This window comes from Bos grunniens, chromosome 16 (assembly GCF_055505025.1).
Source record: "Bos grunniens cultivar Pamir isolate PY7600 chromosome 16, Bosgru_T2T1.0, whole genome shotgun sequence".
NCBI classification, from domain to species: domain Eukaryota; kingdom Metazoa; phylum Chordata; class Mammalia; order Artiodactyla; family Bovidae; genus Bos; species Bos grunniens.
The window spans coordinates 8601238-8615610 of NC_141180.1; the positions used below are offsets into that span (position 1 = coordinate 8601238).

Genomic DNA, 14373 nt, shown 5'->3' on the forward strand with positions numbered 1-14373 from the left:
GGGTCCTAGAACCTCAGGTGAATCTCTGAAGAACAGAGTTTATTTTATATATGAACCAAAGACCTATGGGTAAAAATGAGCACCTCTTCCAGGAAGCTCAGCTGAACCTGCCTAGCAACCTGATATGAAGACACTTCAGGTTCCTGCTTCCAGTATCCCAGGCTCAAGTTCAGCTTTCTCTAGGAGAATTCATGCTGATCTGATACACAAAGAAGGTAAGAAGGAAGAATGGAATGGAATGACAAATCAGGGAAGTAGGGAGGAGGAAATAACACGAACAAAAGAGGAAGAGAAAGGAAAAGAAGAAAAGGAAGAAGACAGACTTTTCTTTCCTATTCCTATTTCTCCATGGAGGGGGTTGTGGATAAACAGCACAAAAGTAAAATCACATCTTTTTCTGGGTTCTTCTAACAAACAAGTAGTAGAACGGTATTCCCCTGCGTGCACGTTCCTGCAGTATTTTCAAACAAGCGTATCTGGTTTTGGCAAACACAGCCTTGCTCATAACCAGTCCACACCTTTCAATGCAATGATCTTCTTCAGGAAGAAGCATTCCATGCCTCAGGGTTTGTACCATCACAATCAAATCAGAAATGAGCTCTGGCCAAGCCAGTACCATGATGACTAACACCTAGATGATTCAAAGGCAACTTGACCACAGAGATCAAGAGGACAGACAGGGGTTGGTCTTCAAGACAGTGAAGGTCCAGTAAGAGAAAGAGATCAGCAAGTTGTGCTTTCTTCAATAGAAAAGAGAAGTAGAGTCCTCTTATCTGGCAGCAGAGGAAGCTATGTGAACTGAACACAAAATTGGGCAGGCGAGAAGATGGTAGAGTGGCTTAAAAATCTTTAGTGAAAGTGGCTCAGTCATGTGTGATTCTTTGCGAACCCCCATGGACTGTAGCCCGCCAGACTCCTCTGCCCATGGAATTCTCCAGGCAAGAATACTGGAGTGGGTAGCCATTTCCTTTTTCAGAGGATCTTCCCCCACCAGGGATCAAAACCGGGTCTCCTGCATTGCAGGCAGATTCTTTACCATCTGAGCCACCAGGGAAGCCTAAAAATCTTTAAACCCAAGACAAATAATTACCCATTCTGTCTGGGTTTGTTATAATCTTATCAGGACACAGGAGATTGGAGGGGGTCCATTTTAGGAACTGCCTCCATCTCAAACACTCTCGGTGCCCTGCATGGGGAACCAAGGAGATCAACTGTCCTCTCCCAGACGAGCGATGATGGTCTCCATCCAGGACTCCTGCAGACTCCCATGGAATAGGAAATCAGAGAAGAACCCGTCTATGATCCTCTAACGAGACAGGGTCATTTACTGAACTATTAATTTGGATACTGCATGGCTCCGGTTTTCTCTTGCTTGCTCCAAGCAGGCACAGGCTTTGCATGCACACCTGCCTTTGCAGACATGCGGCAGGAAGGGTGGTGCATTTAGATGAGCAAGAAGCAAATCCTACCTCCCAATACCTTTCCTGGGCTTTTGTTTTCTGTCATTCTGAGGACTTTCAGGGGATCAAGTCACAGAGTGAGGAGCAGGCAGAAGCAGAAAGTCCCTGCTCCAAGACTGGAAGGGGATACCAGATTGCAGCTCAAAGAAGAGAGGGTTTCCTTAAAGACCTGGGGTGATGAGGATGCCCATGGTGGGAGTGGATGCCTAGTGAGTGGCCAGGCCCACCTTTCAGATGCCTCTTTCAGTAACACCTGGCTTAGTCTAACACCTTTCTAAATAACCAAGCCACTGCATTCTTTTCTTCCTCTCTGAGAATTGTCCTATTTTTAAAAATACTCGGACTATGTCCACCATTGGCAAAGGCTTAGAAATTTCCTTTGTTAAACAGATGTGTTTGCACAAGCCATCTTTTGTCCATGGATCTGACCTGCCTGCTGATTGCCACTTGTTGATAATACCACTTTCTAAGGACAATATTTCCTTGTACAAATGGAATATGTCATCCACTGAACTGTTCATCTGGCAAGGTCAGAAGATGCACAAAACACCACATATTTATAAGCTTCAGCCCCATGGAAGGTACAGAAACATTAAGAGGCAGGTTTTGCCTCCTGCGTCTTACCATCTGGAGAAACTTCCTAAGAAACAACACAGGGACCTCCCTGCTGGTCCAGCGGCTGAGACTCCGTGCTCCCAACGCAGAGGGCCTGGGTTTGATCGCCGGTCAAGGAACTAGATTCCACATGCTGCAACTAAGACCTGGCACAGCCAAATACATAAATAAATATTTAAACAGAAGAAGAAATAACACAGCCTGCAGGAAAGCAGTAGATACAAATGGTATTGACTTTAGGTACCATAGGGGTTCAGAGGAGGGGTGTTCAGTGATGCCCAGGAGTGAGCTGGTAGAATTCAGAGGATACGGTAACCACTGTGAACTAGGCTGTGTACCAGGTGTGTGGCTTTGATCTCATTAGAACTACAAGAGCCCTGAAGAGAGTCCCAGCAACCCCCTTTCACAGGTGGGCAACCAACGCCTCATGGAAAATGAAGCTAGACTGTGTAGCCAGGTCTGGATGACTCCAGAGTTCATGCTTGTTCTCCTACGTCACAGTGTCATACTCCAGAGAGACTCTGGGAAAGGTCAGGAGGTGGGAAATTAGAGTCTGGACTCAGGTGGAGACAGAAATAATGGAGAAAATAAAGGGGATAGAAGACTCTTTAGAGGGCTACCGAACTGACCGGATGCCCAGAGGAGGAGGAAAGACTGACTCGAAGATGCTTAGGCTTTGAGATTCATGCAGTGCCTTACAGGGCTCAGCACGCAAGGCATTTCTATCAGTCTCATTGATTTCCTCACTCGGATTAGCCCCAAAGATGCAACTATGATTCTAGTTTTGGAAACCCAATACTTAGAAGAGCCGTTCTCAAAAGTGTGACCAGGCAGAATGGCCATCATGAAAACCACAAATAACAAATGCCGGAGAGGGAAAACCTACAAATAACAAATGCCGGAGAGGGAAAACCTACAAATAACAAATGCCGGAGAGGGAAAACCTACAAATAACAAATGCCGGAGAGGGAAAACCCACAAATAACAAATGCCGGAGAGGGAAAACCCACAAATAACAAATGCCGGAGAGGGAAAACCCACAAATAACAAATGCCGGAGAGGGAAAACCCACAAATAACAAATGCCGGAGAGGGAAAACCCACAAATAACAAATGCCGGAGAGGGAAAACCCACAAATAACAAATGCCGGAGAGGGAAAACCCACAAATAACAAATGCCGGAGAGGGAAAACCCACAAATAACAAATGCCGGAGAGGGAAAACCCACAAATAACAAATGCCGGAGAGGGAAAACCCACAAATAACAAATGCCGGAGAGGGAAAACCCACAAATAACAAATGCCGGAGAGGGAAAACCCACAAATAACAAATGCCGGAGAGGGAAAACCCACAAATAACAAATGCCGGAGAGGGAAAACCCACAAATAACAAATGCCGGAGAGGGAAAACCCACAAATAACAAATGCCGGAGAGGGAAAACCTACAAATAACAAATGCCGGAGAGGGTGTGGGGGGCAGACACTCTCTCACTGTTGGTAGAAACGTAAATCAGTGCAGCCACCATGGGGAAAAAGTCACTGCTGACGGTGACTGCAGCCATGAAATTAAAAGATGCTTGCTTCTTGGAAGAAAAGTGTGACCGACCTCGACAGCATATTGAAAAGCAGAGACATTACTTTGCTGACAAAGGTCCATACAGTCAAAGCTATGGTTTTCCCAGTAATCATGTATGGATGTGCGAGTTGGACTATAAAGAAGGTTGAGCACCAAAGAACTGATGCTTTTGAACTGTGGTGTTGGAGAAGACTCTTGAGAGTCCCTGGGGCTGAAAGGAGATCCAACCAGTCAATCCTAAAAGAAATCAAGCCTGATTGTTCATTGGAAGGACTGATGCTGAAACTCCAATACTTTGGCCACCTGATGTGAAGAGCCAACTCATTGGAAAAGACCCTGGGAATGGTTGAAGGCAAGAAGGAGAAGGGGGCAACAGAAGATGAGATGGTTGGATGGCATCACTGACCCAATGGACATGAGTTTGAGAAAGCTCTGGGAGATGGCTAAGAACAGGGAAGCCTGGCATGCTGCAGTCAATGGGGTCACAGTCAGACATGACTGAGGTACTGAACAACTACGGAAAACAGTATGGTCATTACTCAACAAACTAAAAATAAAGTGATATGATCCAGCAATCCCTCTTGGGCATATATCTGGACAAAACTATCATTCAGAAAGATACATGCATCCCGATGTTCATTTCAGCACTATTCACCATAACCAAGACATGGAAACAACTTATATGTCCATCGACAGATGAATGGACAAAGAGGTGTCACACACACAGTGGATTATTACTCAGCCTTAAAGAAGAATGGAATAACACCATTTGCAGAAACATGGATGGACCGGGAGATTATCATACTAAGTGAAGTAAGTCAGACAGAGAAAGATAACATCATACAATATCACTTATGCGTGGAAAGTAAAACAGGCCACAAATGAACTTACGTATGAAACAGAAACAGAGGCACAGAGAGAACAGACTTGTGCTTGCCAAGGGGGAGGGAGGGGAGGGAGGGACAGATTGGGAGCTTGGGATTAGCAGATGCAAACTGTTAAACACAGAACGATAAACAACAAAGTCCTACTGTATAGCACAGGGAACTATGTTCAATATCCTGTAGCAAACCACAATGGAGAGGAACATGAAAAGGAAAGTCTATATATGTGCAACTGAATCACTTTGCTGTATAGCAGAAATTAACCCAAAATTGTAAACCAGCTCTACTTCAGTAATATGAATTTTTTTAAAAATATGATCAGGGATCCCTGAGAGTCTCCAAGACCCTTTCAGACAGTCCTTAAGTTCAAAATTATTTTCAGAGTAACACTAAGACATGTCTTTCCTTTTCCACTCTCATTCTCTCTCAAGCGCACAGTGAGTGGAGTTTCCGGAGGCTGCATGGTGACAGAACTATGCACGGAACACAGAGGCAGAGCTGAGACTTCAGCTGCCGTCTATTAAGGCAGGGTCAAAGCAATACCACTTTTGATACTATATCTTTTTGCTTTGGAAAATATAGCTATGGTCAAATGCAATGGCCTTATTATTCTTATTTTTAACTTCTAAAACAGTAATTATTCATAGCTATAACTCATACAAACAAAAGCTCCTTGAGATTCTGGGATTGTTAAGATTATAAATGGGTCTTGACCCATTTATAATCTTAACAATCCCAGAATCTCAAGCAAAAAAAGCAAAAAAAAAAAAAAGATTATAAATGGGTCTTGAAACCAAAATGTTGGAGAATCACTAATCTAAATAAAACAATGGTAAAGACACACTCAAAATGTATTTGTGTTTAACTACCACCATTTGGTGGGCCAGGCCTGTACTAGGCATTGTATATTTGAAATCTCATTTGATCATTGCAGTAACACTTTAAGGTATGAACCTGTCCTCACTTTGCAGATGAGGAAAAGGAAACACAGAGGTTGAGCAGCTTGCCCAAGGTCATACAGCTATTAGGTGAGCAGAGTAGGATTCAAGCTCATCCCTATCAAATGCTAAGGCCCAGGCTGTTAACCACTATCTTCCTATTTAAAAAATCAATCCTGCATAAAGTGAAAGTTGCTCAGTTGTGTCTGACTCTTTGTGACCCCATGGACTATACAGTCCACCGAAGTCTCCAGGTCAGAATGCTGGACTGGGTAGGACTGATTTTTTTAAACCCTGCAGTGGCATACATACTAAAGTCAGATTTTTAAAAAGCCAAACCTGTAACGGTGTTAAGTAGAGAAGATCCACTGTGAAGGAAGGCGCTTAGGATAAAGTGGTAGTAAATTAGTATAATTCTTTAACCCTTAATACCTGTTACCTGCCAGGCACTGTCTTATGCCCAGAGGGTGTTAGTGTCAGTCATGTTAGTCGCTCAGTCGTGTCCGTCTCTTTGCCACCCCAAGGACTGCAGCACACCAGGCTCCTCCATCTGTGGGATTTCCAAGGCAAGAATCCTGGAGTGGGTTGCCATTCCCTTCTCCAGGGGATCTTCCTGACCCAGGGATCGAACCTGAGTCTCCTGCATTGGGAGGCGGATTGTTTACTGTGTGAGCCATGAGGAAAGCTTCCTAAATTCATCAGTAAACAAGACAAGACCTTTTTCCTTTCTTTTAAGGAGCTTACAGAGGGGAAGACAGGCCTTAAACAGATAATTAGCTGGTTTGTTAGTCGCTTAGTCTTGTCCAACTCTGTGACCCCACGGACTGTAGCCCACCAGGCTCCTCTGTCTATGGGATTCTCCAGGCAAGAATACTGGAGTGGGTTGCCATTTCCTTCTCCAGGGGACCTTTCTGACCCAGGGATCAAACCCGGGTCCCCTGCATTGGCAGGCAGATTCTTCATCATCTGAGCCACTAGGGAAGCCCAAACAGATAATTACACAAACATAAAGCAGTTCAAAAAGAGCAACGTCTGGATGGGACTGGCGTTTGCTCAGCACAGTCCCTGCCAGTGTACTGAGAGCTGGAGGACAGAGTCACACGGCACAAACCCTCCCTGAGCTCCTGTCAGACCCGAGCTGGGGCTTTTCACACAGTGTGCCTGAGCAGAAACACATTTCAAAGCTCCTTGATGGTTTTTCAGCCACAGCCACCCCTGGACTACTGCCTCCAGATCAGCCAAGCTTCCTGTTTGCTCTGAAAGGACAAATATGTTTTGTGAAGCCTGGTGGGCTTGGAAAGGCCGGGGGAGGTGTGAAGCACGTGGGCATGTTTGCTCTGAAGAGAGAATTTCTGGAACAAGGCTCCAGGCAGAAGCAGGAATAATACCCAGGCCGGTGGGTGGCACCGAGGTGGGTTGCTGCAATTAGCCGCACTCCTCGCCACGGTGTGCAAACACTGGGCAGAGGTCACGACGGGGCGAGAAGAGGGTGTGAACGGCTCACAAAAACGGCCTCTCCACGGGGTGACAGAAGGGCCACGGTCTCTGTCACAGATGTTGATTAAAGGAACAACAGAGTTCCCTCACTGACGGGCTTTTTCTTTTTAAACCACAGATGGTTCTTTGTTCTCCATTATCCACCCTCCTCCTCAACCTAGCCAGACAGAAAGAGGCCAGCTTCATACCGTACAGTCACGCAGCGCTCACACTACCTGAGTAAAAATAAAACCCACACACCGCCTCCAAGGCCTTCAGGAGGGAAGCTGCATTTAACAGCACATTCCCTGTTAACATCTGATCCAACTGGGAAGCCATGTGCTCGCGACGCCCCGATTTCCATCTCTGGGTCAAACGTTTCTCCATAGCCCAGCCCCACAAGTCAGTGTTCTACTGACACCTCTCGGGTAACTCAAACTCCACATATCCAGACCCAAGCTCACAATCCACCCCTGAAAAGGGCTCCCACACCAATGCTCACACCCAGACCACCTCCACTGACCCAGTCAACCACTAGTCTCACAACCGGATCCCCCAACCCTTTCACAGAGGACAATCCATTTTCCAATCCAGGAATCGAACCGGGGTCTCCTGCATTGCAGGCAGATTCTTTACCAACTGAGCCATCAGGGAAGCCCAGGCAATCCATTACCTGGTCCTGTTGGTTCCACCATGAACACCTATCCAGGCTCTTCCCACTTCTCCCCATGTCCATTGCCACCAACAGAGCCCATCAGCCTCTCACCCGGAACTGCACTCCCCACCTTTCAGGACTCTGCCTATTCTACCCCCAGTCTCTAGTGCAACGTCCAATTGGCAGAGGGGAGTCAGGTGGAGTGACTACGTTTGGGATGGTTGGAAGAGGAAAAAAGCAAAAAGCGGGGCTCAAATCAGGAGGCTCTTGAGGTACTCCCATGACGGGGCCAGGATCAGGGTGCAGAGTTGGTGGACACCAAGTCCTACAGAGGTGACTCGATAGGCTTTCCAGGGAGGAGATGACACAGGAAGGGAGGGGAAAGGCCGGGGCCGGAGGTGGGGGCTTGGAAGCTGGGAGTACTGCTGCTATTAGCTGAAACCGTCAGAAGGAAGAGTGGCTTTCAGGTTGCAGACTCAGGTCAACCCTGTGGGCCCTGAGACGGTAGAGAACAGCTTCACGCAGTACCCGTTGCCCTGTGCATGTGTTTTATGTCAGGAGCTAATAGTCACTCGGATGATGAGCCACCTGGGGCCAGGACCCCATCTCCTAAGACTCGGCATCCGTAACATCGCTTCTTTTCAAAGTGTTGAGTTGGCCAAAAAGTTAGTCTGGGTTTTTCTGTAGGACAGTAACAAAAACCATAGCTAACTTTTTGGCCAACCCAATAAGAAACTAAAAGGCCTCTCCCTGCTGGTTCTGCAGCTTCATACATGACACCACTGCAGCCCAGGCTGGACCCACGTGTCCCTCACACTGGCATTCCTTGGCTGTGAGTGACCCATATATGCTGGTTGTTCTGCTTAAATATCTTCTAAGCCCACTACATGGGCTTCCCCAAGAAGGCAGGACCCCTGACTGCCCCTTCTGGCTGCTTAAAGGGAGTGTTCCTCCAGATGGATAGAGAAGTGCCCACCTCCCTTCCAAATTATATGGACTCTTCTTCAACGCCCACACCAACACCACACGTGCACAACACAACCAACCCTGCTTCTCCAGTAATGACAATACCAAGCCTCTGAAAAGCTCCTTTCCATCAACACAGCACTCTCCCAGGCCTGCTCTCGCAGCTGCAGAAGGCATTTCTTCCTCAAAGTCATTTCTCAGTTTCTAAGCTCCTGTAGCCCTTTCTCCAAAGACCTTTTCACGGCATTTATCGCACCCACTTTGAGAATGATTTGCTGACCACTGGATGATGGGTTCCTTGAGGGCCACTTCTGAGAGCGATTCATCCCCAGGATCCCTACAGCCTGACTCAGCCCTGGCATGCAGGACTCCACACACACGTGCTCTGTGAGGATTTTAAAACCTGAGTGAGGGACTTCCCTGGCAGTCCAGTGGTTAAGAATCTGCCTTCCAATGAGAGGACTCGGGTTGATCCCTAATCTGGGGCTTCCCAGGTGGCGCTAGTGGTAAAGAACCCACCTGCCAATGCAGGAGACCTAAGAGATGTGGGTTCTATCCCTGGGTCAGAGGAGATCCTTTGAAGGACACGGCAACCCACTCCAGTATTCTTGCCTGGAGAATCCCGTGGACAGAGGAGCCTGGTGAGCTACAGTCCATAGAGTTGCAAAGAGCTGGACAGGACTGAAGCAACTTAGCATGCACACACAGAGGCAACTAAGATCCCACATGCTGCTGGGCAACTGAACTCGAGCGCTGCGACAAAGATCCTGCGTGCTGCAACTAAGACCTGACCCAGCCAAAAATAAATAAGTATTTCTAAAAAAATAATAAAACCTGAGTAATGGCAGTGTGGAGACAACGCCACCAGATGAAGACAAACGACAGCATTATGCAAATAGAGACAGTGGGAAGGAGCACATCGCAGGGTGATGAGTCATGTTCGTGTCGCCCCTGCTGATGACACCAGCAGCTGGGTGGATGCACAGAGCAGGAGTGAAGTGCTCAGAGCCAGGGTCCTCTCCCCACACCCCACCCAATCCCAGTCCTCATAGAGAACGGTGCTCATCTTCCTATGCATGGGGGTGGAACCAACTCCAAGACAAACATCAACGAGCACATGGAAAGAAGAAACACCAAGAAAGGCAGAGAGCAGAATGTCTCCAGCCTGAGGGCCAGGGGGCCATACTGGGTCTTCTGGGGCTACAGTTCCCACCTCTAGGAGTGCATGGTCAGGCCAGAGGGCGCCTCCACTCCTGCCTGGCTGTTGCAACGGAGTCTCAGCAGCATGGACACCATACGGACAGACCTAAGCGGCCCTTCCCAACCACTGCGGGTTCCCAGGTCTTGAAGTGCTGCAAAGGCAGCCAAGCTTAACAGGAGCAGCAGTGACGCAGCGGTCGCTTCTCCTGACGCTAGAAGGGACAATCCTGCATCAGACCCAACCTCTCCGTTCCTAGGGACTTCAAGGAGGCCAGCTGGGGGCATCACGGCTGAGGTGGGGTAGGTGGAGGGCACGTGAGTTTTAGGAAGACTGCGTCCATGGTGCTTCTCTCCACGTCAGCAGCAGTCAGCCCTGCATCGGATACAGGAGATAGGAAGCAGGAGTCTTATTCCACAACTAACGAAGGCTCAAGGGCCCTGGCTGGTTTCAGAGGCCGGGATCTGGACGCTGCTGGGACAGGATCCCCAGTGAGAGGCTGAGACCTCACCGGGCACCCTGTGAGGCTGAGACCCTGGCAGGGTCTCTGACTTCACAGGCAACTACCCCAGCGCCACCTTCAGCACAGAGCAAAGCACAGGCCCAAAGTCTGGCTGACGGGAGCAAGAATCTCTCCTTCACAACCCAGCCAAGTTGCTGGAAACACTTCTGCAGCTCAGAGCTGAAGGCCCAGAGAGCAGTGGGAAAGAAGGCAGAGCGCCAGCAGGAAGGGATGCAGAGCTTGGAGACCGGCGGGTTCTGAGAGTGCTGACTCCCACAGGCGGGAGGAGGGGCCTGGGGTCAGTGAGCAATACAAGCGTGGGTGAGCCCGGATCCCGGGGCCTGCGGCCTTGCAACAAAGTCCTAGGCCCCAAATGAGAAAATCAGAAGAACACACACCTCCCGATCCAGCCCACCCACCTCCTTCCCCCCTTGGCTTTCATTTGTTTGTTCTCTATGTCGGTATCTCTCTTTCTGCTTGTACACCACTATGAATAAGACAGATAACTAATGAGAACCCGCTGCAGAGCACATGGGACTCTAGTCAATGCTCTCTGGCCACCTAGAATGGGAAGGAAATCCAAAACAGAGTAGATATATGTATGTGTCGGATTCACTGCGCTGTGCGACAGAAACTAACACAACATTGTAAAGCAACTATACTCCAATTAAAAAAAACAACAACAAACATCTCAGACATCCCAACCTCCGGCATCCAGAGGACAGAGGGGCGCCGTCCCTCTCCCAGCTACCACCTCTCAGCTGGAGCTGAGGGCTGGTGACCCCACAGGGGCTGGGCACCTTCCAAGGTGCACAGGTGAGTGGCCCAGAGGTGTGTGGGGCCCTGGGGGAGACCGTGATGAACGGAGCTTGAGGAAACATCAACTGTGAGCACAGGAGCTGGCAAGGGGAGGGCACAGCGGGGAGAGGGCGCCCACCGCACCCACCGGCCCTCACTAGGAACAAAGATCTACATGTGGTGCTGGGCTGGGGAGTGAGTCTTAGGATCTGACCAACGATTCCTTTAGTCAAACAATCCCATAAAGACAGAGCATTTCTTCAGTTTTGCCCAGAGAAGCTCAAGCAAAGGGTGCTGCTGGAGAAAGAATAAATAAATATGCTGTTGTGCTGTTGACGGCGGTGTCTCTCTACACCCAGCGTGACCCCCGGGCCCGTGCACATGGGGGCCGTGGGCTGAGAGGGAAGTCTTGGCTTCAGAAGCGCACTCATCCACCCTTGCTGCCCGCCAGCCGCCGGCTGTTCCCCTCTGTCACTGCCCGGCCACCCACAGACCCTCCATATGGCTGAAAGAGACTTCCAGTGAAGCCAAGTGAAAGTCACTCAGTCGTGTCCAACTCTTTGCGATCCTATGGACCATACAGTCCATGGAATTCTTCAGGCCAGAATACTAGAGTGGGTAGCTGTTCCCTTCTCCAGGGGATCTTCCCAACCCAGGGATCGAACCCAGGTCTCCTGCACTGCAGGCAGATTCTTTACCAGCTGAGCCACCAGGAAGAGACTCCCGGGCACTGTGAAAATGTGCTCCCACCTGCCTGGCTGGGAAGGAAGCCCACAGAAACGAGCAGGGCAGCAGCACATTCTGTCCCCAGCCCCAGACAGGGACACGGCCAAGAGCTGTCCAGCTACTTTCTTAAAATTTTGGAAACTCTCCGCCTCCCCCCATCCTCACTACCACTGCCTTAGCTCAGATCATCCACATTTCTCCACTGAAATAGTACAAAAACACCCTGTTGCTTCTGCCTCTAGTACTGTTGCCCTCCATTTGATTCTCTGATGGTAAGATTCCCGGCTGAATGTCTTTGGATAGTCCCTCCTGCCTGCAGCCCATAGTGCAAACTCTTTAGCACTTAAAGCCCTTTCTACTGACCCCTACTTTCTGCTGGAGCCTTGGGGTTTGCTAGTTGAGTTCTTTCCCACCACATTTCAGCTATGTGAACTCACTTCATTCTCTGCAAATCCTCTCCTTTGGACTGCCTCCATCGCTTCTTTTTTTCACCTAGTTAAGTCAGGTTGGCCTGTAGGTGACAGTAAATCCATTGCTCCGTGAGCCCTAAGACTGGCTTAGGTAATCTCTACCCATACCTTCCCTTAAAACCCCAATCATACGACTTCTCACCTGCATTTAAATTGTCTGTTCCCCCTTCTACTGTCACCAGTTTGCAATTTTATTTATTTATTCTCAGCTTCTAGCTATTTTTGATTAAGCAATCAAATGAATGAAATATTCTCATCAGTCACAGGCAGTAAACGGGCAGTCTCCCTGGGAGGATGTAGCAAGGACTGATGGCACCATGAGACCATGTCAAGCCTCCAGAAGCACAACTTAGGCAAATGGATTTGTCTTTACTTGGGTGGCTCAGCAATATTCCCACCATCCAGCCTAAGCACGGGGCATAGACGCACTAAGTATTTCATTACATCAGCAAATAGCAAAAAAACTGTCATTGATACGCAGGCTGAGAGAGAAAAAAGGTCTGTTTGGTACCTGGAAATACCTATGATGTGTCTTTGCACACAGTAGGCTTTCAATACAAGTTTAGAAACAATGTAATGCCATAACCAAGATATTAAGCCCCTGTTTACCTCCTGTTTAGAGGAACATACACAAGTCAACCCTTGAGCCTTTTCCCACTGAAGACCTTGCTGGGAAGTTCTGGATCAAAGTGACAGAGCAGATCTCAAATTCACCCCAAGTATTTGCCTCTCTCAGGAAAGGAGAAATGGGGTGATTTTTCCTGTCTCCAGGTGGTGAATGAATCAGAGAGGCATAGACAAGCAGAACTCCTTGGGGGCAGACAGAGAAGCGGCCCCACCACAAACACAGCTCTCTTCTCATCTCTACCCCTAAGAGGGAGACAGCGGAGCCAAGATGCCCAGCCTGAGGACAGCGAGCTGCGGTCAGCTTGGAGAAGCCTGTAGCACCCCAGCACATCTCCTGTTCTCTGATCTCTTTCCATACGTGGAAACACGCACCCATAAAGCCAACTCACAGCCTCTAAGGAACCTGGGAATGTTAGCAGGCAACGGCAAAGCAATGCCAAGTACTTTTCTCGTATAATTAAGGTCATTAAGTTATGAATGTGAGAATATTCGACTGGAGGTTATTTAAATAATGAGATAACTGCTCTGCAAGAAGCCTGATTTAAAAGGGGAGAGGTGCAGCTGAGTAAGCCCTGCAAGGTGGTGACCTCACAGAAGCCTCCAGGCAGGGCAGAAGGAGAGCATCCTTCTCAGGCTCTGTCCCTGCTGGCCCCATGACCCTCCCTCGGGCCTCCTGTCTCTCCATCCCCACCATTCACGGCCTCCATCTCTACTGAACGTGTAGACAGGGAGAGAGGGGTGATAAACTCAGAGGAAGGTACGGAGAAACTCTCTTTGGGGGCACTGTTATATATCTCAAAGGCCAATGGTATGAATAAGTGAACAATGCCTGCCATTTCATAACAAGAGGAGAAGGCTGTGGAGTCGGGCTGCCTAGGGCCAGGCCACTGCTCGTACTTCATGGGTGCTGCATTTCTCTTTGAAAGAGAGCATGAGGTCAGACAACTTTTTGCTCAGTGATCAGTAACTCCAGCCCTATTTATTTCGTTCATTACTCTGTGTCTGGCCCCCTCTCAGGGTTTCACAGACATAACATCTAAGTCTCACAACCACCCTGCCAAGAAGGCAGCATCATCTCCATTTTGCAGATGAGGAAACTGAAGCTCAGAAGTTAATGGGTGCTTGGAAGTTCCCAAAGTCACAGGGAGAGTGAGCAGCTAAGAGAACGGTGAAAAGCACATCTCTCTTGCCTGTTTTCACCAGAGGGTCTCCATCACTGTGCCCTCACTCACAGCTCCCTACATCTTCAGCCCCTTGAGGAGGCAGAAACAGGAGCAGAGAGTCAGTTCAGAGGGAAGAAAGAGCCAAGCCCTGAAAACTGCCTATACCCCAGGTTCTGGCATAGGGTGGGTCTGAATACCTGCAGTTGGAGTCTATGAATTCAAGCTCCATCACCTGCTAGTTGATTTGAAGGAAACAACTTACCACTGTTTTATATCTCCATCTTCGTTTCTGTAAAATGGGAATGATGATGATAGTCCCAT

General features: G+C 48.6%; 1 protein-coding gene across 18 annotated transcripts in view; it reads right to left on the reverse strand.

Annotated features, from left to right (window-relative positions):
- KCNH1 (potassium voltage-gated channel subfamily H member 1) overlaps nt 1-14373 on the reverse strand; it is a 436030-nt gene that overhangs the window by 222379 nt on the left and 199278 nt on the right. Inside the window, exon 8 of one of the 18 annotated variants that reach the window (XM_086343252.1) lies at nt 9470-10141. The exons of the other annotated variants lie outside the window; for them this stretch is intronic. Within the exon in view, the coding sequence (XP_086199378.1) occupies nt 10053-10141 (89 nt within the window). The 3' untranslated portion in view covers nt 9470-10052. Of the gene's footprint in view, nt 1-9469; nt 10142-14373 lie in introns of those variants that run through there. 18 annotated transcript variants of the gene reach the window in all.